The sequence below is a fragment of the Ixodes scapularis genome, unplaced genomic scaffold (genome assembly GCF_016920785.2).
Source record: "Ixodes scapularis isolate PalLabHiFi unplaced genomic scaffold, ASM1692078v2 PGA_scaffold10__122_contigs__length_95168666, whole genome shotgun sequence".
Taxonomy (NCBI): domain Eukaryota; kingdom Metazoa; phylum Arthropoda; class Arachnida; order Ixodida; family Ixodidae; genus Ixodes; species Ixodes scapularis.
Window position 1 is genome coordinate 54,921,637 of NW_024609836.1, and position 16,933 is coordinate 54,938,569.

At 48.3% G+C, this 16,933-nt stretch overlaps 1 protein-coding gene across 1 annotated transcript in view; it reads right to left on the reverse strand.

The window, feature by feature from the left end:
- Positions 1-215: 215 nt before the first annotated feature.
- The window catches only part of LOC120849014 (boophilin-G2), a 68,710-nt gene continuing 51,992 nt past the window's right edge, over positions 216-16,933 (reverse strand). Inside the window, exons 3-4 of the mRNA XM_040221102.1 lie at positions 9,516-9,719; positions 216-415 (exon numbers count right to left, since the gene is read on the reverse strand). Coding sequence (XP_040077036.1) covers positions 288-415; positions 9,516-9,719 — 332 coding nt within the window. The 3' untranslated portion in view covers positions 216-287. The remainder of the gene's footprint in view (positions 416-9,515; positions 9,720-16,933) is intronic.

The following is a 16,933-nucleotide window of genomic DNA, read 5'->3' on the forward strand; positions in this document are numbered from 1 at the left end:
GTGACTGTGGAAGAAGGCGGTTTTGTACAAAATAAAATTGTGAGTTTGCGAAATAATTTGGTACCTTCTTCTGGCTTGTGCGAACACGGAGCGTACTGCTAAACGAAGTGAATAGGTGGCGACTTACCTTGAAAGTAATTATTCATGTGAATGTTGTCGGTAGAGACAGACTCGTGCAGGAGTTGTATACAGATTTTAATACCTTGTGGTAGTCAATGTGTATTTATTTCAGAATTGAAGCACTTTCACGAGTCTTGCGCAGCCCAGTAGCGTAGACAAAGGCCTGTTCAGCACTCAGACGGGAGAGTCGTCTTAACTGGCGTAGCTGGCGTAGTTGACGTAGGTGGCGTTGTTGACGTGGCTGGCGTAGTTGTCGTAGTTGGCGTAGCTGGCGTAGTTGGCGTAGTTGGCATGGCTAGTGGAATATAAAAACGTGAGCGGTGAAATAGAACATCAGAGTTTATTTTAAATACTACTGGTATTGAAATTTAAGAAGGAAACCTAAGAGAGCAGAAAACTGTTTTAACCGCAATAACGCTTTGACCTCAGTTCTAAACGTTAGCTTTAATATTTCTACCGGAATCATGATAATTGGAATTGTTCAAACTAATTTCTTATGGAAATGCTGTATATGTTTGATCGTCTTTTTATATAAATTTCGAGTTATAAAAAGAAATTACGATGTTTTGAAAGAAAAGCAAAACCAAAGATGCTTGTTGCTTGCTATGCGATATGGCGTCGGAATATTGTCAAGAAAAACACACGATGAGGCAAGAAAAAACGAATGAATTAAAGATTTAATAGGGCGAACTTGTGCCAGAAATAATAAAATCAAAGGTGTTTCCAATTTTCTGTAATGCCGAATTAGAGCTCAGCTTTTGAGGAGTAGGAGGGGAGGGTACAGAGGGAAGGGTCACGTGTAACGTCACGAAGTTAAAGTTTTCCCGCTAAATTTAGTGGGAACATTTTCTTGCTAACTTTAGCGAAAATATTTACCGCCAAATTTAGAGGGAAAACTTTTCACTCGTGACGTCACACGGGGCATCACGTGTGACGTCATTATAAGAAATGTCCAACAATGCAACACGCGGTTACGCCGACGGCGACGGCAACGCCGCTCAAGCCGGAAACGGATGCCTAATGCCTCGTTCACACCTTCGAACCGGCGGCCGGATCCGCGAGAATTCTGACCCACGGCGACGAAAGCAGGCAGAATTCCCAGCGGAGAGCAAGATCGCTCTGGGACCAATTTCGAACACCGGAAAAAAGTTTTCACTCACTGTAAGCTAAACAGAACGCACGGGCAAAGTGGCGCTTGTTGACGTCAGATCCCCGCTGACGAGCTGACGACGATGGCGACGAGACACGCGCGGGCAAGGAGGAGGTTTGGGAGCTCTCGTCTGTTCGGGAAACGGCCAGACGCTCGCACCGCGCACTGCGCAGGCGGCAACAAATGTCAACGGCCCGATCTTTTTTTCGGCGAGCGAATGCAGTCGGCGTCGAGTGCCTATTTCGCAAGTGTGTACGAGCCATAAGAGCTGCGCTTTAAAAAGAACAACACACTTAGAGAAAGCACCAAGGGGAGGAAGTGACCGACAATAAAGAAAAAATAACGAAAAAAAAAAAAACGGAGGAAGTGGCCGAGTGGGCTAACGCGTCTCAGCCGTGGAGCGAAAGCTTGCAATAAGAGCCTCCTGGGTTCGATCCCCACCGTCCCCGCCCGTGTCGATCTGGATGAGTTTCGTACTGGAACGCGTTCGTGTGATCACTACTGCGTGATACGTGTTAATAACCCCAGGTTAGTAGTTGACTGCACTGGCTAAATTTCTCATCTGCAGCTAAGATACCGATTACCCGTTGAGGCACATCTCCATCAAGGCTGTATAAACATACAAAGCAAACCAATTTTTTTTTTTCGAGAAAGCACCAGAGAGAGCGTCGTCGGCGGCATCAGCTAGCTACGGTGAGTCGGCGCAACAACTCACTATCGCAAGAGAAAATCAGAATCAGTGAATGAATCAGAAATATGACACTTGGCTCTTTATCTACAATGCTCGTCATCTCGAATATTCGACCGACCCAGAATGTTCGGGAAAGAGCTGTGGCGAAACTGACCATGCAAGGTCATTCTGGCCTCTTTATCTTTTACGCTCGGGATAAGAGTATACTATAATCTTCTAGATTAACGGAGAAGCGTATCTTCTCGTTCATATGCGTGGCATTACTCCCCCCTTTAAAAAGCACATCGCCCCAATCACGGTGGCCCCGGTGCAAAACAGGACAACACAATATAAGGGTAAGCTGAGAAGAGTCCTCCGGAACACGAAACGTCCGCAGTCCTACCGAGAGTAGAACGGCTTGAGTCGAACGACATGAAACACCTCGAGTCGTGATCGGCCTCGTGATGATGTTAGCACCCCGTCCGGCACCCCTTCGTAGTTGAGCTACCCGATGCAACGAAGTGTCTTGTAAGGTCAGAAGCACCGTTTCAGCAGTTTTTCGCTGTGGCCGCAGCGACGAATAGGTGTCGAAAAAAACACACCCTGTCTCCGGGCAGGAAATGAGCACTTGACGACGAAAGTTGTAGCAGCCAGCGTCGACACGCTGCTGGTCTTGAATCCCGAGTCGGTCGAGCTGGCTGACTTGTTCGGCCTGTTGAGCCGTCTTCCTGGGAGTCGTCAGCCCAATCGTCAGCTGACTCGTGGGGCGGCATCGCTTCCAGCATGGTAGTTACTTTCCGACCAAGTACCAGCTGGAAAGGCGTAACTCCAGTGGTCTCTTGAACTGCCGTGTTGCAGACAAACGTGACGTAAGGCAAGGCCTCGTCCCACGTTTTGTGCTCCACGTCGACGTGCATGGCGATCATGTCGCCGATGGTCCTGTTTAACCGTTCCGTCAGCCCGTTCTTCAGCGGATGGTCAACCGCAGTTCGACGATGGCTGGTATGGCCGAGCCGGAGGATCTCTTGAGTTAGCCGGGGCAAAAACGACGACCCTCGATCTGTGATCAGTACTTCAGGAGCGCAGTGGCTGAGGAGGATCGATTCAACGAAGAACTTGGCGACTTCCACTCCAGTACACGACGGAAGGGAAGGGCTTTGGTCTCGGCATACCTCGTGAGGTAATCGGTCGCGACGATGATCCACCAGTGTTCTTGCGTTGATGGCGGGAACGTTCGAAGCAAGTCCATTCCTACCTGCTGGAAGGACGCAGTCCGGAGAGTGATTGGCTGCTGGAGTCATGCCGGCTTCGTTGGTGGTTTCTTGCGTCGTTAGCATTTGCAGCACGATCGAACGTAGAGGTTGGCCGTCTTCGGGAGCTTGTGCCAGTTGTATTTTTTTCGAATCCGTGCAAGTGTTCTGCTCTAGCCCAGGCTCCCTGCCGTCAGATCGTCGTGGCACGCTTGGAAGACTTCCCCTTGAAGACTCGCAGGAATAACCAGCTGTCACGTCTAGATGGTGACGCCAAAGTTCTCTTTGTACTGTACACTTTCTTGAACAGCGAAGGTTGTCAGGCCTCGTGCGAAGACACATGGAACTACACTACCTCGTCCCTCCAGATGCTCGATGAATGCACGCAGCTCAGGATCGTCTAGTTGAAGTACATACCAGGCTGTTCACGGTTATCACAACGACAAAAAGACGTCGTTGTCGTCCCTATTGTTGGTGCTCTCAGACGACAACTCGACGGGTGCCCTCGACAAACGATTGGCGTCGCTGTGCTTGCGGCCCGACTTCAAGACCACACTCATGTCGAACTCTAAGTCAAAGACGCCACCGTGAGAGCCTTCCTGATGGATTCTTCAGGTTTGCGAGTCGACAAAGCGAGTGGGGGTCTATGACCGTTCGAAACGGGCTTCCGTACAAGTGTATATATGGGTGGAACTTGCCTATCGCCCAGACGACTGCAAGGCATTCGTTCTCGGTCGTTGAGTAATTGCTTTCTGCCTTGGAGAGTGTCCGACTGGCGTAGGCAATTACTTTTTCTGTGCCGTTCTAGAGTTGGACGAGCACCGCGCCTAATCCTGTATTACTTGCGTCGTTGTGAATTTCGGTAGCTGCAAATTGGTTGAAATGGCAAAAATCGGAGGCGTCTGAAGTCTTCGTTTGAGCTCGTCGAAGGCTCACTGTTATTCTTTTTGCCCAGTCGAACTTTATGGCATCCTTCGTAAGGTACGTCAGAGGCGCGGAACGTGTTGCGAAGTCCCGAACGAAGCGTCTATACTAGGTGCAAAGCCCGAGAAATCTTTTCGTCCGTTGGGCGGGAAAACTCGGCTATGGCGGACGCATGCGCAGGGTCGGGCGGTACGCCTTCGCTACTCACGACATGACCTAGAAAATTCAGTTCGACATAGGCGAACCTGCACTTGTTCGGCTTAAGTGGATGTCCGGCGGTCTTGATGGCTTGAAGCACGGCCCGAAATTGCCAAAAGTGTTCGTCAAAGTCGATTAAAAATATCACGACCTTGTCGAGGGACACGAGACACCTTTCTAAATAAAGCCCAGCCAGCGCGCTTGAATATTACCGGTGCTCTGCATAGTCCAAAGAGCATTACACTAAATTCCTACAGTCCATCCGTCATAACGAACTGTCTTCTCGCGATCTCGTTCGTTGGCTTCGATCTGCCAGTAGCCGCTCTTAAGTCTATTGACGAAAAGTATGGCGCGTGGCGCAGCCGATCTAGTGGGTAGTTGATTCGGAGAAGCGAGTAGACATTTTTCTTCGTCACGGCATTTAGTCGAAGGTAGTCCACGCAGACCCTCAATGTTCCGTCCTTCTTCTTTACAAGAACACTGATAACGCACATGAACTACTTGAAGTTAGCACAATGTCGTTGACGAGCATTTCGTGGTCCTGTTCATGTATCACCTCCCTTTTTTTTTAAAAAAGACCCATTTCGGCAACTGATGGGTAACGGCAGTGCGTCGTCGTTAGTAACGATACGGTTCTTTGCTAACGTCGTTTGTCGCACCCTTGATGACGTCGCGAAGCACTCGCAATACTCGTTGAGAAGTTCAACTAGCCGTCCACGTTCTGAAGCGGACAGCTTGGTGTCGACGTCGAACCGCAAAGGCGGCGTGCTGTTAGATTGTGACGGCGCAGGTTTCTTGAAGATTGAGGTAATGGCGGCTGACGCTCGAAGGTGTTCGACCTCGACCATGGCAGTACCCTTGTTGGGTGCTGCGACTCCCGTCGAACGCTCGTCAAGAGAATAGTTATACGTCCTTCTTGGAAATCCGCAGTGCCCCGTGCGACGGCAATTCTTCTTCCGATGTGCAGTGTAACGCTGCCTTCCAGAAGAGCTTCCCCGCAGGCGTCTGCATTGGTCCCGACGTGCACGAGAACCCTTGACAGCGGCGGCAGGTTCACGTGGCTCGCAATTACTCGGACGGCAGCTGGCGTCGTTTTGGACCCATCCAGAGGTAGGGCCGGTTTTTGCAACGTCAATCTGTTACCTCCAAGGTAGATCACAGCACCGTACTCACACAGGAGGTCCCTCACAAGGATGACGTCTCTCGCACAGTCCCGTACGACGACGAACTTGACTGGACAGTTCTCCCCGTGAATTTCGACTCGAGCAGTTCACCTCCCAACTAGCGTGACGAGGGGCCCTTCGCCGGTTCGTATCTGCGGCCTGTTCCACGGCGTCGTGACTTCTCGAAGGTGTCGAGGGAGTTTAACACTCAGAACGAAGTAATCTGCTTCGGTGTCGAGGAGCGCCGACGCGTCGTGCCCTTCGATGACAACGTTGAGCTTGTTGGGCACCGCTGCGGAATCGGGCCCTCCAACGTTCTTGGAGGATCTTTGCGACGGTTGTCCTCGGCAACTCCACCTCCAGGGGTTGCCGCGCTTAGTTTCCTCGGCGAGGGGCGAGGGGCCATAGGCTTACACGGTGGGGCCTATGCATTCGCGAAGCTGGACGTCGTGGTAGGGGCGCCTAGGACCCACTTCGAGGCGCAAGCATCGAAGAGGGTGGACGTCGTAGGTAGTCGCCGATCTCCTAAGGTCGCTTTCTGTAGCGTGGGAGCGGGTCGTCGGGGTGGAAGCAGCGACGTCCTAGCTGCCGATCGGTTCCTCGGGCGCCGCGATGCTGATGGCGGCTTCCGGTTGGAGCGCCCGTTGGATCTTCTCTCAGATGGTTTCGGTGACGGATAGTGGAGCCGGGCGTTCGGCATTCGGCAGAAATTTTTTCAGCTCGTCCGGAATGACGCTGCGGACGTTCGGATACCCGCGAGGTTGGAACCAACATCGAGGCTAGAGAGCGCAGGAATAGCTACGTTGGGCAGTCGCTTACTGACGACACGGGCTTGAGGGCCCGCTCGATGTTATTCGTCTCCTTTGAGAAACCATCAATGGTTGTAGGCGGGTTTTGCACACGGCCACCAAATATTGTCTCTTTGATGCCGTGCGTGAGGATCTTCAGTTTATTTTCCTCCGCCGCCTAAGGGTCGGGGCGTGCACTCACATGTGGAGCGTCTTCAACGTAGCTGGCGATGCTCTCGTTGGGGACCTTGCGTCCTCGTTCGTAGGAGGTCCGGGGCTCTCTCCCGACGGTGTGGACTGGCGAACGTCCCGTTGAAGCTCTCCTTTTAGCTGGTCTCATGACGTAATCGAGATTTCATGATTCTCCAACCAGTGTTGCGCCGTGCCCTGGAGGGTAAAGTAGACGTTCTGAAGGCATTGGTCACGCGTCCACCCATTGTGCCCGGCCAATCGCTTGTACTGGTTGATCCACTCCTCTATATCTTCGCACACGTCGCCGTGGAAATTCATCGGAGTTGGGGGGGGGGGGGGGGGGGCGACAGGCACTTTAACAGCGGGGAAGGCAGCGGCGGCAGTCTGCGACGATTGATTGCTAATCGCCGCCTTCGTCGACCAAAGGGTCTACTCCGGCAGTAGACCAAATTGCAGAGTCAAGCCTTGAACAGGGCGGCTTCCTCGAGTCTCGGTAATCTCCACGAACCAGCCAGGGACTGGTCTTGCGCTGCGAGGCCTCGGAAGGGTACACTTCATGGGCTGCGTTACCCCGCACCTCCACCACAAACGTCACGAATGACAGACGATGAGGCAGGAGAAAGCGGAATGAAGAAAATATTCAAGGGTATCGAACTTGTACCAGGAACGAAAAAGGACAACACACGTCGAGAAAGCAGCAGCGAGTGTCGACGGCGGCAACAGCGAGCGACCGTGTGTCGGCGGTTATCGCGAGCGAGAAACAGTGAATGAACCGGCAATAGGGCGCCCGGCTCTTTATTTACTATTCTCGTAATCTCGAATATTCGACGCAGAATGTTTGAGAAAGAGGAAGGGGGTGACTGACTAGGCAGGATCATTCTGGCCTCCTTATCTTCTCGCTCGCAGTAAGAGTATACACGAATCTTCTAAATGAACGGAGACTTGTATCTTCTAGATCAAGCATACTGCAATATTTCACTTTTTCCGGTTTTGTCGGCAAAAAGTAATGAAGATATGATATACTAAAACATGTATATATTATTTTATGAATGTAGTCCTTTGACTGGCGTAAATTATAGGACATCCGGGGTTCACTTTGTGGTAGGGTGGCCTTACTGCATGCCCATCCGGGAGGAACAACACGAAGCCGGGGTTTCCGTAACGAGAAACTACATTTATTAGAGTAACGGGATTGGGTTATTAGTATAAACGTAAAACATTGCCGGAGCGTTGGAACTGCACGCCTCCGTGACCATGGTCCGTCTTCCTTTCCTCATGCACTGTTGTGCGTTTCGGACTTTGTCCTTTTTGGGTGGTCAATAGCGGCCCCTGGGCGGGGTGGCATTACAGTGCTTAAAGCCTCCCGTAACTTGAGGGGGGTCCCTACAAGCAGGTGTGTGTATGTGTTTGTGTGTGTGTGTGGGGGGGGGGGGGTTCTGACGAGATGTACTAGATGCACATAAAATAAACCCCACTGCTGACTCTACCCACGCTACACCTGCAACCCTCAAATTGCTAATCCCCAACTGTCACATCCCTGAAAACACTATTTTATTGCAAAATATGCTTTTGCTTTCACTAATGCTGGGGCTGTGGATGAGGGTCTCAGACCATCCTTTAAGATCAGAGGGGGCTCCTAGACCCCCTGAGACCCCCCAGACTTTAAACCCTGGGTGGCAGACCCTCGTTCCCACAACTATAGTCAATCGAATTTTAAGAGTTGGTTAAGTGGTGCGCTTAGTAATGCAGTTTGATGTTTCTAATTTAAATTGAAATGGTGATAAAAAAAATAGAGTCACCGTGCACGACACACCTAGCACAAACGAGCGCTCGCCCATAATTTTCATTTTGGAACTGAATTACTGACAAACATTTGCAGTGTGGTGAAATATGTCTCCATAGACATCAACCTGGCCAATCGAATGTTGTTACAAATACTCTAAGTATGATCAAAATAAAATACTTACAGTATCTGGTTTGTGCTAACTGTGTCGCACTGTGTACCATCGTAACAGTTAGCTTAAGATATGTGCAGTTACTAACGAGCAGTTTTAAAACTTTTTTTCATTTTTTATTTCCTAATATAATGAAAATGTTTAGGAAGCACGACAGCAAAACGCATAACTTAGCACTGATTTTGCAACCCTAGAGACCAACCTTGTGCACAGTAATGTTTTTTCCTAATGCGTTAGATAATGCCCAAGTACGTTTCTTTTTAATCTTCCATGGCTTTTTTTTTATTTTTCTTGCTTGCCACCTAACTGCCAAAGTGCTGAACTTGAGCCAAAGTTACCACGTATGAACCGAAAAACCAGCAGTGAAGTTTTACGCTGGCACTTGTTCGGCAATTTAGGGTCAAAGTTGCCACATAACAAAACAAATAACTAGACCTTTAGGCCTAACGCTGGCACTTGTTTGGCGATTTAAGCCCGAAGATGCGAGATGACAGTAAAACTACTAACAGAGAAGCCTAACTTTGGCACATGTACTGGCGAAGTATGGCGAAGGTACAAAAGACTTGAAAAAGAATGCCAATTTTGTCACTACCTTCGTTTCATCGAGCTTTCTAAGGCCCTAAATTTGTAGACAAAAACAAAATTGTGGCCCCATGTGTTGTGCTACCTGAGGGTGGCTTAATTGATTGTTTATAGGAAATAATGTTAACGTAACGTTTGTAGTAAATTAAGAAAAATAAAGGTAACAACTTTGATTTTTCTTTTTTTAAACTCAGTGACTGTTGCGTCGCTACGTGATAGCAGAAAGAGGAAAGGGAAAATACACCGGCTGAGTTAGTCTTGAAAAACAAAATCCGTGCGGTTTTATATTTTTGACTCATTCAAAACCAGCATTATTGGTCTCTGAGCTTACTATGTGCAAGAATAATAAAGCAAGTGTAATATTTCGTGCAATTTCTTGAAGGTAAGCTCTGCTTAATTAAGAAACATCTTTATTTATACTGTGCCATATGCACTCTAATATACCGTTGCTGCTATTTAAGATATGGATCAGCATTAATAAGTGTTAATATGTACTTGTTCGATACCCACAATAAAGACTTACCTCTTTGGCATACCATGCAATCTTGTTTCGTAGGAAAGTTATTTCTATTGCCACTACAACGATACCACATAAACCTATAACAGGTGGAGTCGGTGCTGTTGAAGTACCACCGGGAAACTGGTTTTTTAGGCCTTCCTTTCTTTTTATGTTCGCACTTTCCCCTGTTCAAGTCAATCCGACAGTCTCCGTCGGTTATAGTTTCTTCTGTAAATAGAAATGAGTGTTAATTTGTTTCTAGATTGTTTGCTCACATTCACTTAAGATATAATCATGTTATGAATAACATAGCTGATAAAAATTAATCAATATTCTGAGTTTTAAGGCATTCATCGCTCCGACTGCTTTGTTAAATTATTTTTAAAAAAATCGACAAAAATATATATCCCAGCGCGTTTCACGAATCTTGCACGACATTTTGTGGAGCTCATTGAAATAAAACACAAAATCTCTTTGCCCCCCCCCTTTTTTCTTCTTCCTAAAGTAAAAAGAACAACGTAAGTTAATTCCATAAGTCTTTTTTATGTCGGCATCAATTTTTCTTTGTCTTCAACTTTATTACCTTCCCCCATAATGATGATTGACACGTTTCGTTGCTTCAGCATGCATCCAGAAGAAGTAATTTTTTAACGCCACCCTGCCCCCAGTGCTTCGAATTTAATCCATGCATTATTATCGGAAGCACCATATGAGTAGATTTTAACAAAACACAAATGAACTCAGACACTTGAAAATATAAAAAAAAATCTGAATTGCAGCAACTGTAGGGATGGCCGGAAGGGTTTAACCGAAAGAGCTCGGGGAATTGGCGGCGAGGTTACCCGAAGCGTCATTCAGAGGCGCTTGATGTCTCACGTTTTTCTCTTTGGCGGCAAGCGGCGGCCAGCTCCCCAAAGTGGAAGCAGATTTCCCCGCGTGGGAAGTGAACAAAACCTTCGTTCTCCAGGCGGGAGTGGGTGGTCGCCCTTGCCGCCGTGGTAATTGGGGAGGCGACCTTGTCAGGGCCATGTCGGCGACTTCGGGGGAGAGAGGGAGGTCCGGCCTCCCTTCGGAATGTCGGTGCGCCTTATCGGAAAAGTTGAGTCTGAACGAGCCCGTGCGCGGAGCAAGACGTTATTCTCCCGCGGTCCTGTCCCGAGGGCTCCGCGTATTCTGTCTCGCGAGACAGAGACCTTGCCGTGCGCGGCAAGGGACTTGGCGCCGAGGCGCTATTGTTGGCGTTGGGTTGCCGCGGCATCAGCAGCGTGACAATTGTTTTGTCTTGTAAAAAGTTGTTCATAATCTGTAAATATATATTTATTTACTCAACCGCCGAGTCGTGAGCATCCCTGTGGGCACCGGGAACGAGCCACCCTCCAGCCAGCGCAGCACCCCACGATAGACTAGAAACATTACTGGCGCAGTCGACAGGATCGTGGACGTCGTCGGCCACTTCGACGACATCGTGTGCCAGGAAGACGACGAGGCCAGTGCTGGCGCGGAGTGTGGCGGTGTCCATCGGCAGGAGCCCACACTCTAAAAAAAAAAGGTGTCAAAGAAGAGTAAGTGCCCTAACTTACTCTACTTTAACTCTCTCTTCATCAAAGTTACTGTTTCGCCACCGCTTCTTTCGATGATACTCTCCCTTAACCCTCACTCGAACTCGAGAGTAACTGTACCGAGAGTTAGTTTCTCCTCGCGGTATCACGGGCTGTCAACAGATGGCGCCGCTATGGGGTCGACGCCAGAGCCGTTTATACTGAGAGAGTTTGGCCGATGGGCGGAGCTTGTTGGCCGCTAGAACCAGCGGATTTCGCGATAACACAATATGGCGTTACTTCTTTGTCTTGTTCATTCCTGTGAAATCGCGTAGAGTTCCTATGAGGCAGATCCACAATATGGCGGACGGAAGTAGTCATCCCCCGGTTGTCAGACTACGCTGCTGTGGTTGTCAGACTGCCAAAATCTCCTTAAGAAGGCCAAACTCTCTCAGTATAAACGGCTCTGGTCGACGCATGTTCGACGCTGCTCGGCGCAGATTTCTTTTTTTTTTTTTTTTTTCTTTTTCCGGGGAAGGATTTTTTTTTTCTCTACCCGCTTCTTTTTTTTTTTTCGGGGGGGGGGGGGGGGGGGGAGAAGATGGGCAGGGATGTTTTAATAAGTGAGTTGGTACAGCCTACCTTTATTTAATTTTGTCAACACGCAATTCAAATGTTTTTCTGCAAAAAAAAAAAAAAAAAAGGTGCAGAATTTACAGGTGATTTTTTGCTGCTCCTTGGTGCATATACGTCGCCAGCGATATAAGCTCATAGGAACCGCCAAATGGGGCCGCCGATGTCCGCTTCTACGCATCGCCCTCCCGCCGCGGCCAAACGCATGGGACTTTTCGCTTTAGATTATTATAGTTGACTCAATGATCTTGACAGAAAAGCTTGGTACACTAACTACGGGTTTACTGACTGCACTTCATGTCAGGCGAGGAACATTTTTTGCCTCCAACATGTCGCCAAGGCACTGATAGTAGACGACAGTGTTGGTTTTGACCTACACTTTAGCCGGAAGTGAAGTCAGCTGCAACAATCCTATACTTAGAAGCGCAAAAAAAAAAAAAAAAAACGAGCTGAAAGAAGTAGTTGTGCAAACTAAAAGCGCTACTGCCAACTGAATTTTATTTGGAAAACACGAACATATTTGCATACCAGTGGCGTAGCCAGGGGACCGGGGTGTGTGTGTGTGTGGGGGGGGGGGGGGGGGGTTCAAGGGTCGGAACATTAACGAATTTTCATGGTTGTCCTCTTTACCCCTTCCCCCTTTCCAATGTCAGTATATTTTTTTTTTTGTGTGTGTTTCGTTTCGACAGTCTACTACGGCGAGGGGCTGTGTCCACAACATACCGAAGCAAAACGAAGACGACGCTGTCCGTGGACTGTGGGAAAAATACATCTCCGGCTCCGGCTCTTCGAACAGCTCTCTCAAACTTGGCCATGTTAGTAACCAAAGCCTTTCTTCAGGCTCGCAGGTGCGAATGGCTTTGTTCCCGACGTCACATAAGCCGCGAAATCCTGACCTCGAAGGACGCTGGCCTCGCCTCGGGGAATGCAGGCGGCTTAACTAAAGTTCCCCTACCCTTTGAGTTTGTTGCGCTGCTCGTCGAGTCGGACTCGACGAGCAGCGCAACAAGCAGGGCAGCGCAACAAAACTCCAAAATAGGGATACTCTGACTTTACGAACCCTACAATGAGGAGAAAACCGGACGACAAAATAACTAACAGCTTAGCGCTTTTTTTTTCTCTTGTCTTTTTTTTAGGGTTTACTCGCCTCTACTTATTTAGCTTCAATAATACACAAACAAAAATGCAAAAAACACACTCAAAAACATCCCCATCATTCAAAAAGAAAAAAGAAAAGAAGCAAGAGAGAAAAGCGACAGCATATGCACTGTTGAAGCAACTTTGGAATGCTCATCATCATTTGGTTTCAAAGCGTACCTAGTTGACTTCTTTAATCGCTGAAGTGGGTAATGTTTACATGCTTGCGTTCAGCACGTGAGTCGTGGAACTTCCTCTACGTATATAGACTTTCAAAAATGAGTTCAAGAGCCAAGCAGTTCTTGACTTTTTTTTTTAAGAATGATTATTGACCTACAACTTCAAGCTTGTCATCAACGTCTCCAACAGAACCAGCAGATTCACGTCAGGCAGCATTGTCCGCCATAGGCGACAGCAATGTTGTGGCCAACGACGCAGGTCGCCAATCTCCAGCCTGTGCGGAGCATTCGTTTTGTTAGATGAACTTCCTGGGGAAGTACTGGTTTTGACACAGATGTGGAGGGACCGCACCGCTTAGCGCGTCTCAGCGGTACAGGCAACTTGCATTTGCCCAGAGGCCTTGTATCCTAATGTAACCCGCCTGCTACAAATCCTGGCCACCATGCTCGTTAGCAGCGCTGAAGCGGAACATTTGCTTTCGAGACTCCGAAGACTGGGACGTTGAAGCACCTGAGGGCTTCAACGTCCCAGAGGCGCTTGCTACTCCGTTCTAAGCTGAGACCAGACGCTTCGCCTTCAACGCGAGCTCGCTGGCTTCGGCAGTGCATTGGTTGAGCGTGCCTGCACGATCACGCTTGTTTTTGGAAGGGCAGAAAGCTCGCGCTTAAAGCGGAGCTTCTAGTCTGAGCTTAAAGGCCCGTTCACACATGCAGCGGAGCGCTACAAGCATAGCGCTAACCTCGCGCTAAGCGCGTGCTGACGGCAGCGTTCACCAGCTTTGTATCGCACCGTCAAAACTGTTGCTCATGGTATACGATAAGTAGCTGATGGCACGTGAGGAGCGCTACATCAGCGCTTCGCTGCATGTGAGAACCGGCCTTAATGGTGAACGCAGCATTGGCGACGTGCGCGATCAAAAGCGTCACTGTGATCGGCCTTCCACGATTGGCCGAATGGTCACTATGACATCAGCAAAGCTTTTCTCATTGAAAGAAATAAGAGCAATGTAAGAACTTCAATTTTGACGGGATTGGCAGTGTTGGTTTCAGAGCGCAATGATCTCAAGCTTCCACCAGCTAATTCTAAACACCGTCGAACTCGTTGTTCGTAAGGTAATGACGTCACGAGAGGAAACCATACGAGGGTGCCACTAAAACATCTCGCCGCTAATAGGGGCTGCGCTTTTGAACATTCACCGGAATATGCAAATCAGCACCGAAAGGGTACTCTCGCTTCTTTCTATCGGCCGACGGCGGCTTCTACTAAATGTTTAGACCCCACACAATGATAGAAACTGGTATTTTTCTCTTCCACTTTCTCGTAAAACGACAACGAAGAGCGGAAATAATTTAAAACATGACTATAAAACGATAATTTGTGAAATATGTGATCCGCGCAGGAACAATGAGCGTGACGATTCACTAGCTCATTGCCCCAGTGCGCATTGCAGTTTTTGTCATTAATCGTATTCTAAACTTCGCTATTCTCTGGCACTTTTCCGCAGTTTTCAGTCATTGGATACTCGAGTGTTCCGCATTGAAGTGCACGCACCGTAATTTTTTTGTGAGCCTGTCTGGACTTTTTTTACTCAAAGTCAATTATAATATTTAATGACTGCGTTCTTTCGACATTTAACATTAAATTTCCCTGTTTTAAATATTGGACGAACGAGATGTGGAAAAGAATGTTGGACTTTTGTCATCTAAGAAACAGGAAAACAGTAAACAATATTGGGTTTGGGCAGTTTCGTTTCCTCTCTTTTTTGTGTGTGTGTCTTTCAAACAGCTTAAGCAAAAAAAAAAAAAAAAGAAAAAAAACACCCCCTGAAAACATTTTCTGGCTACGCCACTGATACACACTTTATTATACCTCAAGCCAAATGAATCTAAATTTCTTATTTGATGAAACGAGTGACGACGCACTGATGCAACTATCATCTTTCTTTACGCTAAATTTGAAAACCTCCAAAGTTTTTCCCTCTGTTTTCTGTTCCTACTTGCCCGGAATCTGTGTTTTATCCAGCAGAGGGTCATACGAACACTTATCACAGTGGACTGCCAAGTTCCCTAAAAGAGACCGCTTTATAGAAAGTTCATGCCCTATGTACGATCGGGTGGTGCACGAAAGCACCCGATGTCAAATGCCCCACGACTGACACCCGTCCTTTTCCCTTTTGCCCTGCCTTCAAAAGGCTAGTTTTATCAAAAGCCCATAGCGCGAATTCTCAGATCATGTGGCCTGGTCCTCACCATGACGGCGGAGCATTCTGCTTTCAATTAAGTGACAATTAGTGTGCTGACGAGCGTGTGCAACGTAATCATGCCGTCATTTGTAGACCCTCAAGATATTAAGTTAAAACATGGAACAATGCTGGTTGAAGCGTGCACACGGATTCTGCACTTGGGTCTATAACGCTACACCCGTACGATCGCCCACATGTCGTTGATATTTTAGACTACCGATGTGGCGCATTCCACATGTTTATGTGCATGTCTCTTTGTGCGCATGCTCTCCTGTTTTATGTATTTTGAGGCATAAGCTAGTTAGCTTCACTGGTGCTCTGAGGGAACGCCAAAGTGGCCGGCAATCTTCTTGAAATTTATATCGCCCCTTTTCTTTTTGTTGGGAGACATTTGATTTATCATTATCTTTATAATTTTAACATAAGGCTTCAAGCTGAGTTCAGTTTTTCGTGTCTGTCAGTCCCTTTTTGTCCTCTCGTTCTAGAGTTATAATGCCTAAGCAATCTCTGCCATATTGGTTTTTGAATACCCGGATAGCAAATACCAGCTGAGACAAACAGAAGAATTCGAGAGAGGGAAGAGCTCAGTGGAGGGGCGCGCCGATGGCCTCGAAACGGGTTGCTTACGAAGGTCACTCGGCCTGGCGCATGAGCTCCCTCCCGTTTTCCCCACCCACCGTCACTAATCTCTCCAAATCTCTTTTGAGATTAGGGGACTCGGCGTCCTCGTCCTTGAAAGAGGAGGGATCCCTTCATTCCTAAGCCGACAGTGTTGAAGCAGCTGCGCGCCCGCCAGACCAGTTATCGCCTGCTCCGCTCTCTGCGCGTAGTTATGGGAGGGAGCGTGATCACGGGATTAAAGCCAAACGTGCGATTGGTTCGCCGAACACCTTAGCTTCCTCTTCACTTTCAGCTTAGAAGTGACGGAGTCCAGCCCGCGAAGCGCGCGCACACACATACACTCACAGAAAGTGGAATCGCGTGAACCAAGGCCTAACGATAAGGTAGGGACTGGACGACGGTGGGGACGGTCCCCTCAATGTCCAACACGCGCATCCGCGAACTGGAAAGGGGCAGAGGCGCTTCGCAATTTATGGAGTTTTTTTTCCCGGCAGAGATAGCTCTTTTCAAGAATGGCAAGATCAACATGCTCATATCAGGACACCGTGGTGTCAGTTTCTTAAGTTGTTTAGGTTCATTTGATTGCTTAGCGGACATTTTTTTTTTTTTATCGGGTGAACCGGCTTGGCATCTCCTTTATCCACGCTTCCCCAACTGGAACCGGTAAGAACGATGGTTTATTGCCAAGTGAGATCTTCAACATGCGGAATGTCAAGACCTTGGATATTCTCTCGGCAGCGCCTACACACAGGTGATCTTCCTTTGTTGTGGCCATTCATGTCAGCACCAGCTTCGACGGACCGAAGACACGACGGACCACTTTCTTTTGCACGTGAGTGACAATGAGAGGATCCTCTCCTTCTTCTTGACCATCGGGGACATGTGTTCTTGCTACGTAATGTACGTTTTGTCATGATCCGATCCGTTTGAACCGTGTCTAACTCTGGGCCGGGAGTCTCCGATGAGTCCCGCGTGTAGTCCACAGCGATCGGCCTGAAAGGTCCTGTACAGCGTTATTTGTAAATGCTTTTTATTCCAGTAGTCTGTGAGAGACGTTCTGATTGGGTATTTTCGTGTTTGAAATCATTTAG